General features: G+C 27.4%; 1 protein-coding gene across 1 annotated transcript; it reads right to left on the bottom strand.

Moving 5' to 3' along the window:
• Positions 1 to 10,859: 10,859 nt before the first annotated feature.
• Positions 10,860 to 14,872, bottom strand: LOC105256510 (SET and MYND domain-containing protein 4). Its single transcript, XM_011266465.3, has 11 exons — positions 14,425 to 14,872; positions 13,858 to 14,101; positions 13,508 to 13,685; positions 13,059 to 13,404; positions 12,716 to 12,965; positions 12,285 to 12,619; positions 12,111 to 12,184; positions 11,909 to 12,021; positions 11,519 to 11,834; positions 11,260 to 11,422; positions 10,860 to 11,142 (listed from the first exon to the last, which is right to left on the bottom strand). The coding sequence occupies exons 1-11, from the start codon at positions 14,583 to 14,585 to the stop codon at positions 10,998 to 11,000; spliced, it is 2,325 nt and encodes a 774-aa protein (XP_011264767.1). The 5' UTR covers positions 14,586 to 14,872; the 3' UTR covers positions 10,860 to 10,997.
• Between the last annotated feature and the right edge of the window lie 682 nt (positions 14,873 to 15,554).

Here is a 15,554-nt window from a genome sequence, read left to right as displayed (position 1 = left end):
TGTGATGCGTATTTTTCAAATTATCCAGCCGTTCCGGAACTTTTTCCCATCACTGTATATGCTGACCATAACTACTGTCAGTTGCATCGCCACCGTGATTATTTCTCAAAATAGAGAGATCTTATGATCTTCCAGAAAGAAATGTACCATCCTGCAGCATATATTTTCTCAAGAGATACATATCTACCTGTGTTTTAAATTAACGATTACGCGAAAAGTTTTAATTAATCCCAGGTGCCTTGAAACTTCGAAATCAAGTCTGTATAAATACGAAAGAACAACTGATATTTCATATTTCAACACGCGGAGAATATATTTTACAATTTCTCTAAGTTTCATTTGTCTTTTTAACGCTTTTGTTAACGCATATTTGAAAATAATCGATTAGTGTCGCAATATCATTTGTTAAATTGATCCAGAAGAAAATTACTGAATTAATTAGCCTCGATGATCGCAATAAATTGTCTTTTGAATTTTTCTCCACGTAATTTTCATCGGCCATGATTTGTTAACCAATTAATAAATATTATTTCGTACATCAGATACAAAGGAATCGGAACCAATTTATAAATTAAATTATATTTTGATATGCGTGATATATGTCAAGGATATAATTTTAATTTTCCGATATTTAATATTAATGTGTTTCGAATGAAAGTTTTAGCAAACAAAAGTCTATCTGAAATTAGATATTATTATTTTGTTGTCAATTTTTAACAAGATTAATTCGCGAAAGAGTTTATTTCTTTCACTTTTCTTAATTTCTTTAGAAATTAATTCGACATCTCTGTTAAGGAAAGGTCGATTTCGAATTAATCGTACAAATCCCAAAGTTTGTAAAAAGTATTTGTTTCTATTTGTATATGGCATCCCAAGTTTTTCGATGGGACGTGGTCCAAGATACGTTATCGCAGCGAGAGCAATCGGAGAACTTTCTCCAACGGTAAACGTGCGGTGCGACGTAATTGTATGCACATTAAATGAGCTTTCGGCGCTCTCGGTGATTTAGATAGCGACTTGTTTTGTAACTGCGATTGCTTCCTCGAATGAGAGTGCGTTTGAATCGTACGGCTCGCAAATAGCATGACGCCGGCTTCCGGCGAAATCGGATAGGCCAATTCGCTCGAATACTCGTCAATACGAATGATTACCTTGTTTTCGAGCCTGCCTCATACCAATCCTCGATTGCATCTCTCGCGAAGTGAGAATATTAATAATGAATGCCGCCATTGGCAGAAAGATCTCTCTTCTTTCATGAATCAGTTTTCATGAATTAGTGTTAAATTTGAAATCGGTGATTCCTTATATTTGTTACGACATCAAAATTCTCTCTCTAAAGTTGTTCTTGATTAAGGATGTTTTGTACCTATTTTCAAAATATTGAGAATTTAATGAAAATTGTACAGAATGTCCTTACATATGTTTAGAATCTTCAGTACAATTTTTAGATTGATTTACTAAAGCGTTCATAAGTTAGAAGGATTTTAATTTGCACTTTCTTGTCGATATTTTTTAATTTACAAAATAAATATTCAATTTACAAAATAAACTGCTTTTACGAAATTAATCTTTTCTAAAGTATAAATATAAATCTTTCTATTATTATATTATTTCTACTACAAATCCGTTATCTCCATTTTTAATTCAATTTCTTAATTTTAATTTTCAGTATCAACTTTACGAAAAAGTTATTAAGGATGTTCTGTATCTTTTTTCAAAATATTGAGAATTTAATGAAAATTGTACAGAATGTCCTTACATATGTTTAGAATCTTCAGTACAATTTTTAGATTGATTTACTAAAGCGTTCATAAGTTAGAAGGATTTTAATTTGCACTTTCTTGTCGATATTTTTTAATTTACAAAATAAATATTCAATTTACAAAATAAACTGCTTTTACGAAATTAATCTTTTCTAAAGTATAAAGTATAAATATAAATCTTTCTATTATTATATTATTATATTATTTTTACAAATCCGCTATCTCCATTTTTAATTCAATTTCTTAATTTTAATTTTCAGTATCAACTTTATGAAATAGTTATTATGGATGTTCTGTATCTTTTTTCAAAATATTGAGAATTTAATGAAAATTGTACCGAATGTCCTTACATATGTTTAGAATCTTCAGTACAATTTTTAAATTGATTCACTAAAGCGTTCATAAGTTATAAGGATTTTAATTTGCACTTTCTTGTCGATATTTTTTAATTTACAAAATAAATATTCAATTTACAAAATAAACTGCTTTTACGAAATTAATCTTTTCTAAAGTATAAAGTATAAATATAAATCTTTCTATTATTATATTATTTTTACAAATCCGCTATCTCCATTTTTAATTCAATTTCTTAATTTTAATTTTCAGTATCAACTTTATGAAATAGTTATTATGGATGTTCTGTATCTTTTTTCAAAATATTGAGAATTTAATGAAAATTGTACCGAATGTCCTTACATATGTTTAGAATCTTCAGTACAATTTTTAAATTGATTCACTAAAGCGTTCATAAGTTATAAGGATTTTAATTTGCACTTTCTTGTCGATATTTTTTAATTTACAAAATAAATATTCAATTTACAAAATAAACTGCTTTTACGAAATTAATCTTTTCTAAAGTATAAAGTATAAATATAAATCTTTCTATTATTATATTATTTTTACAAATCCGCTATCTCCATTTTTAATTCAATTTCTTAATTTTAATTTTCAGTATCAACTTTATGAAATAGTTATTATGGATGTTCTGTATCTTTTTTCAAAATATTGAGAATTTAATGAAAATTGTACAGAATGTCCTTACATATGTTTAGAATCTTCAGTACAATTTTTAAATTGATTCACTAAAGCGTTCACAAGTTATAAGGATTTTAATTTGCATCGAATTAATATGTGTTCTTATGGGAAACGTATAATCACGTCGATTCAAGTGACAAAAACACATGGAAATAATATCCAGAATTTGTTTAAAATTTGCAAAAGTTTAGATACAGAGGAAATATTTGGTCAAATAATATTATACAAGTACTAACTGGTTAAAAAGATATTAAATATAATTCAATGAAATTAGCCATGTATCTGTCACAAGACGAAATTCCCTGCCAAAAGTTAATCATTTCGATTAACAAAATTCGGAATATTTCAGTAAAAACGCAATAAATATTAAAAAATACATCTCTGCACTGTAGCTAAGACCAAATTCTAATATTCCACACAATTTCTCATATTCAAACTCGTACACTAAAAGTGGATATATTCATCAATATTGATTTTCAGCTACTTTTTGCTGGGATTGTACATACAAAACATCCTTAATTAATTTATTTAACTTGTATATAATTAGTAAAATTATTTTCAAAATTATATTGGTCAATTTGTTTTTAGAAGGAACGGATTTATCGAATCTTTTCAATTATCTCTTGTATATCTGGAAAATTTTCTGATATGAAAAAAGTGTAATGACTGAAATGTAAATGAAGTGTACGATTAAAAGTGATGCAAATGCCGTTAGCAAAAGGTAGAAGCCAAATTTTCCGTTTTAAAGTAAGAACATTATGCAAAGGCGCGTTCTTTTGTGCGAATAGTTTTGCTTTTACGCCAAAGCTTTGTATTTTAAAGAGTTTGCTTGTAAACGTTTTTTTTTGTTATCGCTATCATACATCAGTTTACAATGCAGGCATATGAGTTCGCGATTTATTCGTAGTAAACTTTTAATTTTCAATATGCATTACAGATATATTCCGGTAAAATTAAAAAAATCCATTAAATTATTATCTTACAGTTATTATAAATTATTATCTTACAGTTATTATAAATTATTATAAGTTATTATAAATTATTATCTTACAGTTATTATAAATTAATTTATTATTAGGGTTATACTTATATTTTCTTCAAATATATATATTATTTGAAGATTTAAAGAATAAGTTTGGAATTTTCGCCAGGTTAATTTATATATATTATATTCATTAATTCTTTGTGGCCAAAGTTCAATATGGTAATTTTAGGAAGATACGGAATATGCAGACAACTCGCTACTTGTATCAGCAAATAGAGTAAATGCAGTTGAACATGATTGCATGTTTATTGATCATGGCATGGTATATTCAGCATGGTTGGTTCTGTTTTAGTTATTTATCGATTAAAACAAGCAAGTAATATATACATACTACCACTTTATACATACGCTCGGCTAGAACTCTAACTAGCTGAGTGGGAATTGTGACTATAAATAATTTGCAAATGTACCTGTTTTCCTATAAAATTTATTCCAAATCGACAAATTATTACTATGCTATGACAAGAAATATTATCTGTTTCCTGGTCGTGTACGTTAATAAATATGTTATCAAATAAGCTGAAATTATAATTAATATTTATATAATTGTTCTGAATAAAAAATAAAATATTGTAATATAAAATGTATAAATATAGGTATAAAAATATATAATATCTAGATATATTATTTTTCTATGCATTGATAAGATATTATTAAACGTCAGTGGAAAAACAATTGAATTTGTAATTTATCAAAAATTTTTTTAATGAATACCCGTGATGTTTTGCTGAAAATTTAATTTAGAGACATTATTTTTTTGATGAAATTACTAATATAAATTTTATAAAGAATTATAATTTATTGATATATTATTTGCATTCTCCTCTTGTGTACGTTATTAAATTATTATTGTAGGATATTATAATATGGTATATAATATTAAACCTGTTTATATATAATTCATTATTATTTTCTAGCGTAAGGAAAATATTGATATATGTTTCTATATATCACGTAAAATTTAGACACGTAATAATATTCATAGCTTATTGATATTTATTTGAATTCTCATTCAAAAAAATCTCTCCTTTAACCAAAAAAAATATTTATTGAAATATAAATTTTGTGGAAAAAATAAAAAGGAATTAAAATATTTTGATATAATGAGGATATATAATAGTCGCGAAAATGTAAGTATTATAAATGAGAAGTAAATGTAAGTACCGTAATTTTCTGTATACTTACAAAAATAATAGCGTTTGAAACAGTTGCTCTGAAAGGGATTAAAGCAGGAAATTAATGTGGAATTGGACCTATAGCCGTCAACATCGTGCGAGACTAAAACCGCGCATATTTAACCGGCCCTTCACGACTCGCGATATCGCTACTCGCGAATTTAGCAGGCCGCCAGGAAGATAAGTCCGCATAATCGCTCGCCGTGAGATTTATGCATCCATCCGACGATAAATCCCACCAATCTAGCGGGATTACGCGCCCGTAAATTAGCGACGGTTGACACCTCCCTTAGTCCGACCGCGAACGGTAAAAGAAAATGATTTAAAAATTTATTATTTCGCGCAAATTAGTTAATGCGTTCCTACTTGTCGAATTCACGTGGAAGACACATGTGCGAACGTAAAACTAATTGATGCAATTAAACAAAAATATAATTGATTAAATCAATAAAAATTAATAATTGATTAGAATAAAATCCCCAACTTTGACAGTCCTAAGCATCAGCAACTTATTTAGATAAACAAGTAAGAAGCGAAAAGAAAGCTTTTTAATGACAAAAATAAAATTTTTCCTCTATAAATCATCTCTTTCTTTCTCTCTCTGTCATATAATACATGCAGTGTTCTTAGACTGAATACGTTACTTCCGTCTAGTAGCTTTGCTAGGACAAGATGATTGAGTCCTCGATTGTTACATATATAATCATCCTAATCTTCCTCTTCTGAGTAATTGTTCTGCTAAAACGCGAAAGGCGCACTAGCATAATCCGAATGCGGATTAATGTGCGATTAATGATCTGAATATTGAAAGACCTACTCGATCAATCACTGGTGTCCAATTTCAATGGGCTATTAAGGTCTAAGATAATTATATATGACAAAATCCATATACATCTATAAATTTAAAAATTCTTCATTTTCTAAACCAGTAATATTTGATATAATTTTTTTTTATCTTATAATTATTGTTACTTTATTTACTTTAATAAATTATTTTAATAAATCATAATATAATATATAACTTTCTTGTTTTATAAACAGTACTGTAGATAAATACTATATTTTTCATAAATCCAATTATGATTAAAATATTTATGAAAAATATAGTTTATTATAAATATAGTAAATTTATCTACAGTACTGTTTATAAAACAAGAAAGTTATATATTATATTGTGATTTATTAAAATAATTTATTAAAGTAAATAAAGTAACAATAATTATAAAATAAATCAAATATTTAACACACCTTGACACAATTAATTAACAAAATTTCTTATCATTATTTGTTCATCAATAATCTTAATAAAAAGATTATCAAGAGTTTAAATACATTTCTGCTAAATGTATATAAAAACATATTATTACATAGTTTCACATTTTCACTACATTTTAATTATCTTTAATAAATTCATTAATTGTAAGAATATAATTAAAATATAAAACAAATACAAAATCTCCTTTTATAAATAGCAATAAAATGACTAAAATCGAAATCCAAATCTTAAATTTCTTTACTCTCCAAAAATGCTTCGATTAATTTAATAAATCGATAGCAATACGCATTCAGTGCGACGATAATAAATCGCGTTGCATTTTTGAGTACCTTTGCACGATATAAATACAATATGTCGTTTAGAATATGCGTTGTACACAAATTTTCCGGCTGTAAATTTCTCATCGAATGTTTCTCGATGTAGTCGGTGTGGCAGTATGTACATTCCAAGGAAACACGATAGCGAAGCAAATCCAAATGCGAAATACCGGATTTCAAGGAGCGCCCCAGGTATCTGAGGGACGCGACAGTTTTGCACACAAGTCTGTTTATCCGAATATCCCGGAGACGAGATAGGAATCGCAAGGATGTAAATCTCGCTCATCTTTTAGAAACAACATGTCTCGACCGAATATTACGTCCTGTTGCATATAGGTTCAAAATAAATGAATTTATTTGCTATTTTAAATCTGACCGACCGATAAAAAAAATAATTATATTCCTGTTTTTAGACAGAAGGCTTGAGATGTTAAAAGGATCTTCTTAAGCATTCTTTTAAGATATATAAGATATTTTTTGGCAACGATAAATGTAAAAACATTAACATTAAATATTTATAATCAACGTAATATTAGATTATTTAATCAATTATTAAAACGCTAAATTTTTCGCGCTTTGTGTCCTGGTTTGAACCTAACCGAAAAATTAAATTCAATTCAAATTAAAATAATTTTTTACAAAAATTTGCACAGCACGCGGATTATTTTGACTTTGATATATGTAAAGTATTCATCTTTTTTTTTAATAATATATTGGAATTAACCGGTGCTCTCTTATGATATTTTTTTGGGGATATTTTAAAGTTGAGTAATTTTTGAGTTTGAATAATTTTAAACTTGCAATTCTAAATTTACAATATATTCAGTTTTAGTTTTAGCTATATATATCTTTAATTTAAAAAATTAGTTAACAATTAATTAATCATTAATTCATCAATTACATATATTAATTAACAATTATAACATTATACATATTAATCAACAATATATATGTAAGAAAGCACCGCCTGATTGCATGTTACTCAAGAATAAACTCTCTATAACACCTCAAGATCAAGTGTTATATAAGTTTTCGTAAAAATTATCAAAATTAGAACAAATGTAATATATTGTAAAAGTATAATAAAAAATTAAATTACATAATAAATGTAATTTATTGTTATATATTGTTATATATTGTTGATTAATATGTATAATGTATAATGTATATGTATAATATGTATAATTTATTGTATTATTGTTATATATTGTTGATTAATATGTATAATGTTATAATTGTTAATTAATATATGTAAATGATGAATTAATGATTAATTAATTGTTAACTAATTTTTTTAATTAAAGATATATATAGCTAAAACTAAAACTGAATATATTGTAAATTTAGAAGTAAAATTGCAAGTTTAAAATTATTCAAATAAATGTAATTTATTATGTAATTTAATTTTTTATTATACTTTTACAATATATTACATTTGTTCTAATTCATTCTTTTCATAATAAAAAATGAAAAAGAAAATTGTTCGATCTTGAATTTTATATAGATACAACATAATTTTCCTTTCTTTTACATCCAACAAATTTTGATTATACTTTACAAGACATGCTATTAGATGCTAAGCCATTGGTAGAAATTGTCGGTTTTCTTTTAAATCCTATTATATAATTCTGATTAACAATGATGCTTCAGCTACAGCATAAAAATTCAATTATCGTTTCCATTGGGGTGCGCATTAAAGCTAAGAGGAAATTACATTCTATGCACTTTTCATGCCTCTCGGGATTGTCCGCGGATGCGTAAGGAATTCCTGTCACATCGGAACAGCATACTAATGAAGAATTCCTCCGTCCCAATGTCAAGTTATCGGTTTATTCGCTCGCGATGGTAATGCATATAACCGGAGATGTCGTGTTTTATTTTACACAGTGACGCATGGAGCCATTTGCAAATGAAGCTGCTCGGTACAGTGGAGAGAATGCACTTCGATGTATTTTTAATGAAGTAGAGCTCGAGAGTAGCTGTATATACCGCCGACTATGCAGTAAAATTAAAGTTCCCAAATGGCGAATTGTTTTAATTAATATCGTGCTCCGAAAATAACAGCAGCCATGATAATAAATATTTATAAAACGTATTTAAATGTATTATAAATTATTACTTTTAATATGCATGAGATTTTAATAAAATGAAACCGCCCATATAATAGAACAAAAATTTAGATAAAGCACAAAAATGATAAATTAATGTGCGCACGTGATTAGACGTCGAATAATATTCTTTATTATGATTTTACGACATATGTAGCTCAAGCTAATGTATTAGGACAATAAGCTTAAAAAATGTGTGGCAATATTTCTGGAGACAATATTTGTAATATTCATAAAAGCTGGACGTGAAGCCCGTGTCGCGAGTGTAAAAGCAAGTGTCATGCAGAATAGATACAACTATTAATAATTTTAATATTTAACAATTCAAGTAAAAGCTTTTTTACAACGAATAAAAATCCGACAGCGAAGGTTCTTTACATTCCCTAGATGAATGAGAATCATATCGTGGATAGGTACCTCTTGAATGTGAAATTCTGTCCGAAATATCTATCTTCCTATATCTATCTTTCCCACAAAAAAACTAAATTAAAATATTTTTACGCTTCTTTTTCCTGAGATATAGTATATTTCTTTTTCACAAAGAGATAAATTTACAAATATTGAAATATTACCAAGCGCATGTTGCATGCCATTTATATGCTTATGTCGTGTATTATTTAATAAATTGCAATTAAAAAATCGCAAATTTCAAATAAGATGTATCTTATCGGAATATAAAAAAATTTTATATAAAATAATAATATTAAATTAATTTAGTCAATAAAAAGTTAAAATAATTTCTCGATCAAAGTAGGATAAATTACATTTTTTAATAAATACAATATTGCCTTAATCGTCGAAATTAATTTAAAATGCAAGGAAACATAAAATATTACACAGTCTAAATTTATACATATTATTATGTCGAAATATGATTGTTGATACAAATCATCTTGTGAGTACGAGATGATCCATATATGATCGAATTCTTTTTCAAAACGCGCTTGCGACAAACATCGAAAAATAATTCATATTATCATTGTAATTAACGATTAATTAATTTTAGATAAACGCGCAATTATATCGCAATAATCAGCCTTTACAATATGTATTTATTATTTCAACTACGAATCAAAGCAACAAAAATTATAAATTATAATTTCTTTCTTCTCGATTCTTTTAGACAATTATTTCTCTTACTATATGTGAGATAAAATATTTTTCAATATTTTAAATTTTTTATTTAAATATAACATTATTTTTCGCATATTATTTTTAATTTTATGTATTAATATTTGTATGGTGAACTTTTCATGTTATTTTAAGATTACTATGGGCTTGTTTTGAAAAATAAATAATCGGATTTACGTAATATATATATTTTCAATTACAAAAACACAATATTTAATTTCGCGAAATATAAATTCTCGACTCATTTCACATTTGATGATTAAAAAAGATTATAAATGAATTAATGCCGATAGTTTTCAATGCGTAATCGAAAAAACATCGATCTTTGAATTGATGACAGATAATATTTTTATTCGATATTTATATTATTCACAATAACTACGCGCAAAGTACAATAAATTACTTGTTAATAACTAATTCGCAGCAACCATAAAAGTATTCGACGATTACTTTGATACAGGGAATTCTGTTACATGACTCGGTAATTACTTCCTTACCAAACTTCAAAATTAGAGCATAGAATATCGGAAGATCGAGTCCGATAACGATCCAATTCAGAGAAGCCAAAGAATTCCGAACTATCTTCTTGCGTTTTATGTTCTTATGTTTAACTCTTTATGTTCATATTGTCTTGTACTGTAAGAAATAACAATCGTTCCGATAAATTGGTCGAAAATGATAATGAAGAAAATTAAACACAATCTCAAACGGTAACATAAAAGAGATAAAACTTCAGACTTATCAAAACATAGCATAATGTAAATAAACAAATTGTTTATACATTATTATATTAAAAAAACAACTTAATTAAATCTTATCTCTCTCTAATCTGGAAAAATAAAAATTTATAATACAGTAGATAATTTTCGTATTTTTTTCTTTTTCTTAAACACGAAATGATTGTTATAAAATTGTTAAAATAAATTCAAAAATTAAATAAACGAGAACAGATTGCATAAGGCTGTAAAGTAAAAAATAATGACAACAATTGTTTTCTATACACACTGCACTATCAAAATGTTATATCTCGTTACTAAAAAAAAATGTATGGAAAGATGACTATGCTTTTGAGAATATATGAAGAACATTTTTTTGTGCATTTTTTATTTACTCATCTATCACACATTACAGATTGATTACATATATATCAGACATTAAAATTTTGTAAAATATTGAAAAGAATCGCCATCTTTGTTTCAATTTCATTATAAATTTCATGCCATGGACCATAAACGATATCTAGGATTTGTTGAGCATTATTTAGATATCGTCGTGTTTTTTTCAAAATATTTCTGTAACAAAATACATAAATAAACATGAAATGAGTACACTATAATGAATAATTGTGCAAAATGTGCGCCAAACATTATATTACATAAAATAATATCAATAATAAAAATATGATATACTTATAAAATTTGGATGTCGTGTTAGATTCCATTTGCAAATAAGTAATGCATATATCCGTTATTTTATTTAATTCATTGCAAAGTTCTATGCTGCAAGAACCATATCTTTCTTCAATCGCCACAATGGTGTGTTCAAGATGATAAATGGCAGGCAATCGTTGATCTAGTACCAAAAAGTAATCGATAAATATATATTAAAGTAACACTCTCGCTTTTTTTTATTCTCATTTAAAGAAAAAACAAAGTTATTAATACAAACCTATACTAATATATAACTTTGCCAACAAATCCAAGGTTATAATAATGTCCTCATGGTATTTATATAAAATGTTTTTCCTAAGAGACAAGCATTTCTTTAATTCAATAACTGCCTCTTCCAAGTTTCCTTCCCTTATGTAATATTCTGCTTCTTTGAAATAATTCTTAGCATAAACTTGTGCTTGTTTTGCTTTATATATATAAGTTAATTCAAAAACTGTTGCTCCACAATCTGAGCAAAGCATCGGAGGATCATGATCATCACATAATAATAATGGTCCACTGCATTCAGGGCACTTTATCGCAGTAAATCTTTTCTTTTAAAGAAATCAAGCTCTTATAAATCAATGTAAAATTTTGCATATATATGTAAAAATAGTATGTAATTTACCATAAAATTTTCATATTCTGGCATTGTGCATGCTTTACAATTACATGTAAAATAATATTGACTTTCCAAACTTTCTTGCCTTTCTGCTTTTGGCATTCTTCTGAAATCGACTCCTGTCCCGCACATATAATACAATGTAAAAATTTAATATTAATAGAGAATATAATAAAATTTATTATAAATTTTTAAATTTTTAACATACCATAACAATGAAGAATTTCTTCACCCTCTTTAATATCCTGTATAGCTTTAACTATTAAAGTCTGATCTAAAAAGCTAAAGAGTAATAGTATTATTTAAATAATAAAAAATATCTATATTTTGTATATAGAAGTAATTCTTTTTGTTTCTTGTAATTAAAATGTCGATATATTACCTATTAATTATATTAGGGTCACAAGAATGATTCATCATACTTGCAGAAGGATAAATCGCCGTAGCTATTCTAATTTGTTCCTCAATAAGAAGTTTATTTTCATGATCATCTGCTGTCACGTTTATCTTCGTGATAGCATGTCCATTACATACAAGCTGCAGTATATGTCTAAACAATAAAGAACTTACATACAATCGTTTATCATCTTCTGTTACAAGGTCACATTTAATATTAAAATCATCATTGGAAAACTTCGATGCTAAACATTCTTTTAAATTGATATCTTTAAAAAAATCTGTATATTTTGATAAATAGAATGTAAGCATAATGGCCGTCTGAAAAAAAAGAGATAAGGTATAATTTAGTTCACGCAATAAAATTGTCTATAAGAGTTTTATGCATTTTATCTTTGTAAAAATCATATAACTCACAATTCCATACGAAAAAGCGTCTTCTGGAGTAAGTTTATTAAAATTGGTCACTAGCTGTTGTACATCATTAAATTTTTCATTGTTGGTTGTAGTTGCACACACACACAATAATTTTAAAGCCAAATGTGTTATGCCAATCTGCCGCAAAAGGCCCATTTGACTGGCAAGACATAGCCAACGATGATAAGACAAGCATGCCTCGTCCCAACATTTCATATTGCAAAACAAAGTGTCCACACACTCTGTACATCTGTATGTAATATGTAATATTATATATAAGGTGCAATATTTACATTTTTTTAAATTGTTATTCTTCAAATTGCAAAAAAATAATACAACTCACGGTACAGGAACATCGAGGTAGCTCTTGCAACAATTGTGACAATGAGTATTGTCTTTGTTGTTATTTACTAACACAAAGGTGAATGCATCTTCAACGAAAAGAGTTTCACCCTTTTTGATATTTCTATTAGCAACAACATATCTCCCTTTTCCTGGCGCATGCTTCACTTCTATACTCGCCGATGCAGATCGAAAATTAGGATTTTCACCAGATTTTAGGCGCTTAAGTTTAGGTTGTGAAGGAGATTCTGTTACATTCACGATGTTACATGTACGATGTACATCGTTTATCCCGTCAATAGCATTTACAGATTGCAGTTTTATTTCATTCATTTTCTGTAATCGCTCTATAAATTTCATTCATTGATTATATTAGAAATATAAAAGATGTCTATAATAAAGAATTTTCTCTTTAAGTTTAGATATATATAAATATATGTGAATACTTGCCTCTCTGTTCATTTGTCATATCGTATTGATTCGAATTGTTCAATTCAGAAATAATTCGAGCAGCTAGTATTTTTTTATTTAGCTTCAAATAACACTCAACTATACGCAGATATAATTTGCCCCGTGATTTCTCCGGATAGCCTAATTTAATCGCCAGTTCGATATCTTTGATACAATCCTTTGCACAAGATTCATAAGTTACATTTACATTTATTTAAAAGTTATAAGTATAATCTTATAACTTTTAGGTAGTTGTCATAAATAAAATAAATTATGAATTAAATAAATAACTAAACTATAAAAAGCAAAAGTACACTGATCTTTGAATATAATTCAATTTCTTCACTTACTTGCCATCTTTCCAAATAAAACAAGGCTGCTGATCTATTTGCAACTGCTACTGGCAGATCTATGCTACTTGATGGAGCGTATATCGCACTTTTCGTATATAATTTCAGAGACGTGTTATAATTTTTTAATTGAAATTCTTTGTTCCCTTCTGACTTGTAAAACATTGATGTATCCAGATTTTTTTTTTCTTTTCTCAACTCTCTTTTATCGTAAAGTTTGCTCAGCCATAAAGATATACATTTTCTGCATCGTAATTAAAACTATATTACGCACAAGTATATTAATAATAATTATAATAGATAATTAAGAAACTGACGGATAAATAGGAAACCCAATTGTCAATTTACAGTATAATAAACAAACATAGGTATACTATATAATTAATTAATATAATTACTATAATGTATATAAATATATATAATTTATATAAATAATTATAATTATAATATTATACGCTATAAACTCCATTCTCTTGTTAGAAATATAGCGTTTGGAAATGTAGACAATGCAAATTGCAATCAAACTGCAAAATGCTTTTCTTGGAGGAAACTTATATTTATACTCACGTAATTTGTTGATTGGTCAATAAATGAGACATTAGCTCACTCTCGCATTTCATATTTTTTATGCCGTTTTGAGGTATCGTTTTTTTAGGTTCCGAAATATATTGCAAATAATTGACAACATTATCCCAACTCATTTCGAGCACGTTTTTTGCAGTCGACATAATAGAAAGGTAAATACGTTTTTCTTGAGTACACAACGTGGCTTCAACAACGTTACTCGCTGGTGACGACTGGTGACGACCTGACGACGCGATAGTTTATTGACGCAGAACTGGCAGTAACTACAAACACACACGCCACTTCCGTTTCCTTAAACCTCTCGCGCTTCCGACACTTGAAAAACGTACTCGTTCACGCAAGGGCAAAGAGAAAGAAAGAGAGAGGGGGGGAGAGAGAGAGAGAGAACGAGATTGCGAAGGTGCAAATGTCACATACGTAACGTCTTTTGACAAGTTAGAGCACGTGACTGGTTTAAAGACCTCTCCAGATGATTTGCATAACTACCCAAATAAATCGACCAATCAATTGCTCGCGATCGCTGCCTAAAGTCTTTACTGGATTGACCAATCAGAGGCTTCCGTGGCAATACATCGAATATCGGATATGCAATTTTTCTTACAATTCCGTCTGGATATTGCCTTTATTTATTTATATATTTATTTTTATTTTTTGCCTTTATTTATTTATTCACCTTGTAAGACAGAAATGCAAAATTATAAATGCAACGTTATGACATTGTAAGCAGAGAGAAGACTGAGAGGTGTCATGGCCCGCTTTTAGGTGATCCGTGAAAGCGATAGTACTCCCTCTATGGACATTGACATGAGCATGAACTACAAAGCCAATGTCCATGAATGTTCTTAGAGGGTAATATGCAGGGTTGGTAATAACTAGTTGATTAATTAAAAGTTTAAAAAAAAGTTAAAAAGTTAATAATTTTTAACTCAACTTATTAGTTATTTTAAAAAGAGTTAACTTTTAACTTTAACTAGTTATTTTTAAAATACATAAACTTAAACTTATTAACTTTCCCCCCAAATTTATTTGATGATTCATACTATTATTACTTAGAGTAATTTATTTAGAGTAATCTATTTTAAAATTACAATCTAATTTAATATAAAGTGAAA

The sequence above is a fragment of the Camponotus floridanus genome, unplaced genomic scaffold (assembly GCF_003227725.1).
Source record: "Camponotus floridanus strain SB8 unplaced genomic scaffold, Cflo_v7.5 scaffold185, whole genome shotgun sequence".
Classification (NCBI taxonomy): domain Eukaryota; kingdom Metazoa; phylum Arthropoda; class Insecta; order Hymenoptera; family Formicidae; genus Camponotus; species Camponotus floridanus.
This window is presented reverse-complemented; position numbering and strand designations above follow the sequence as displayed.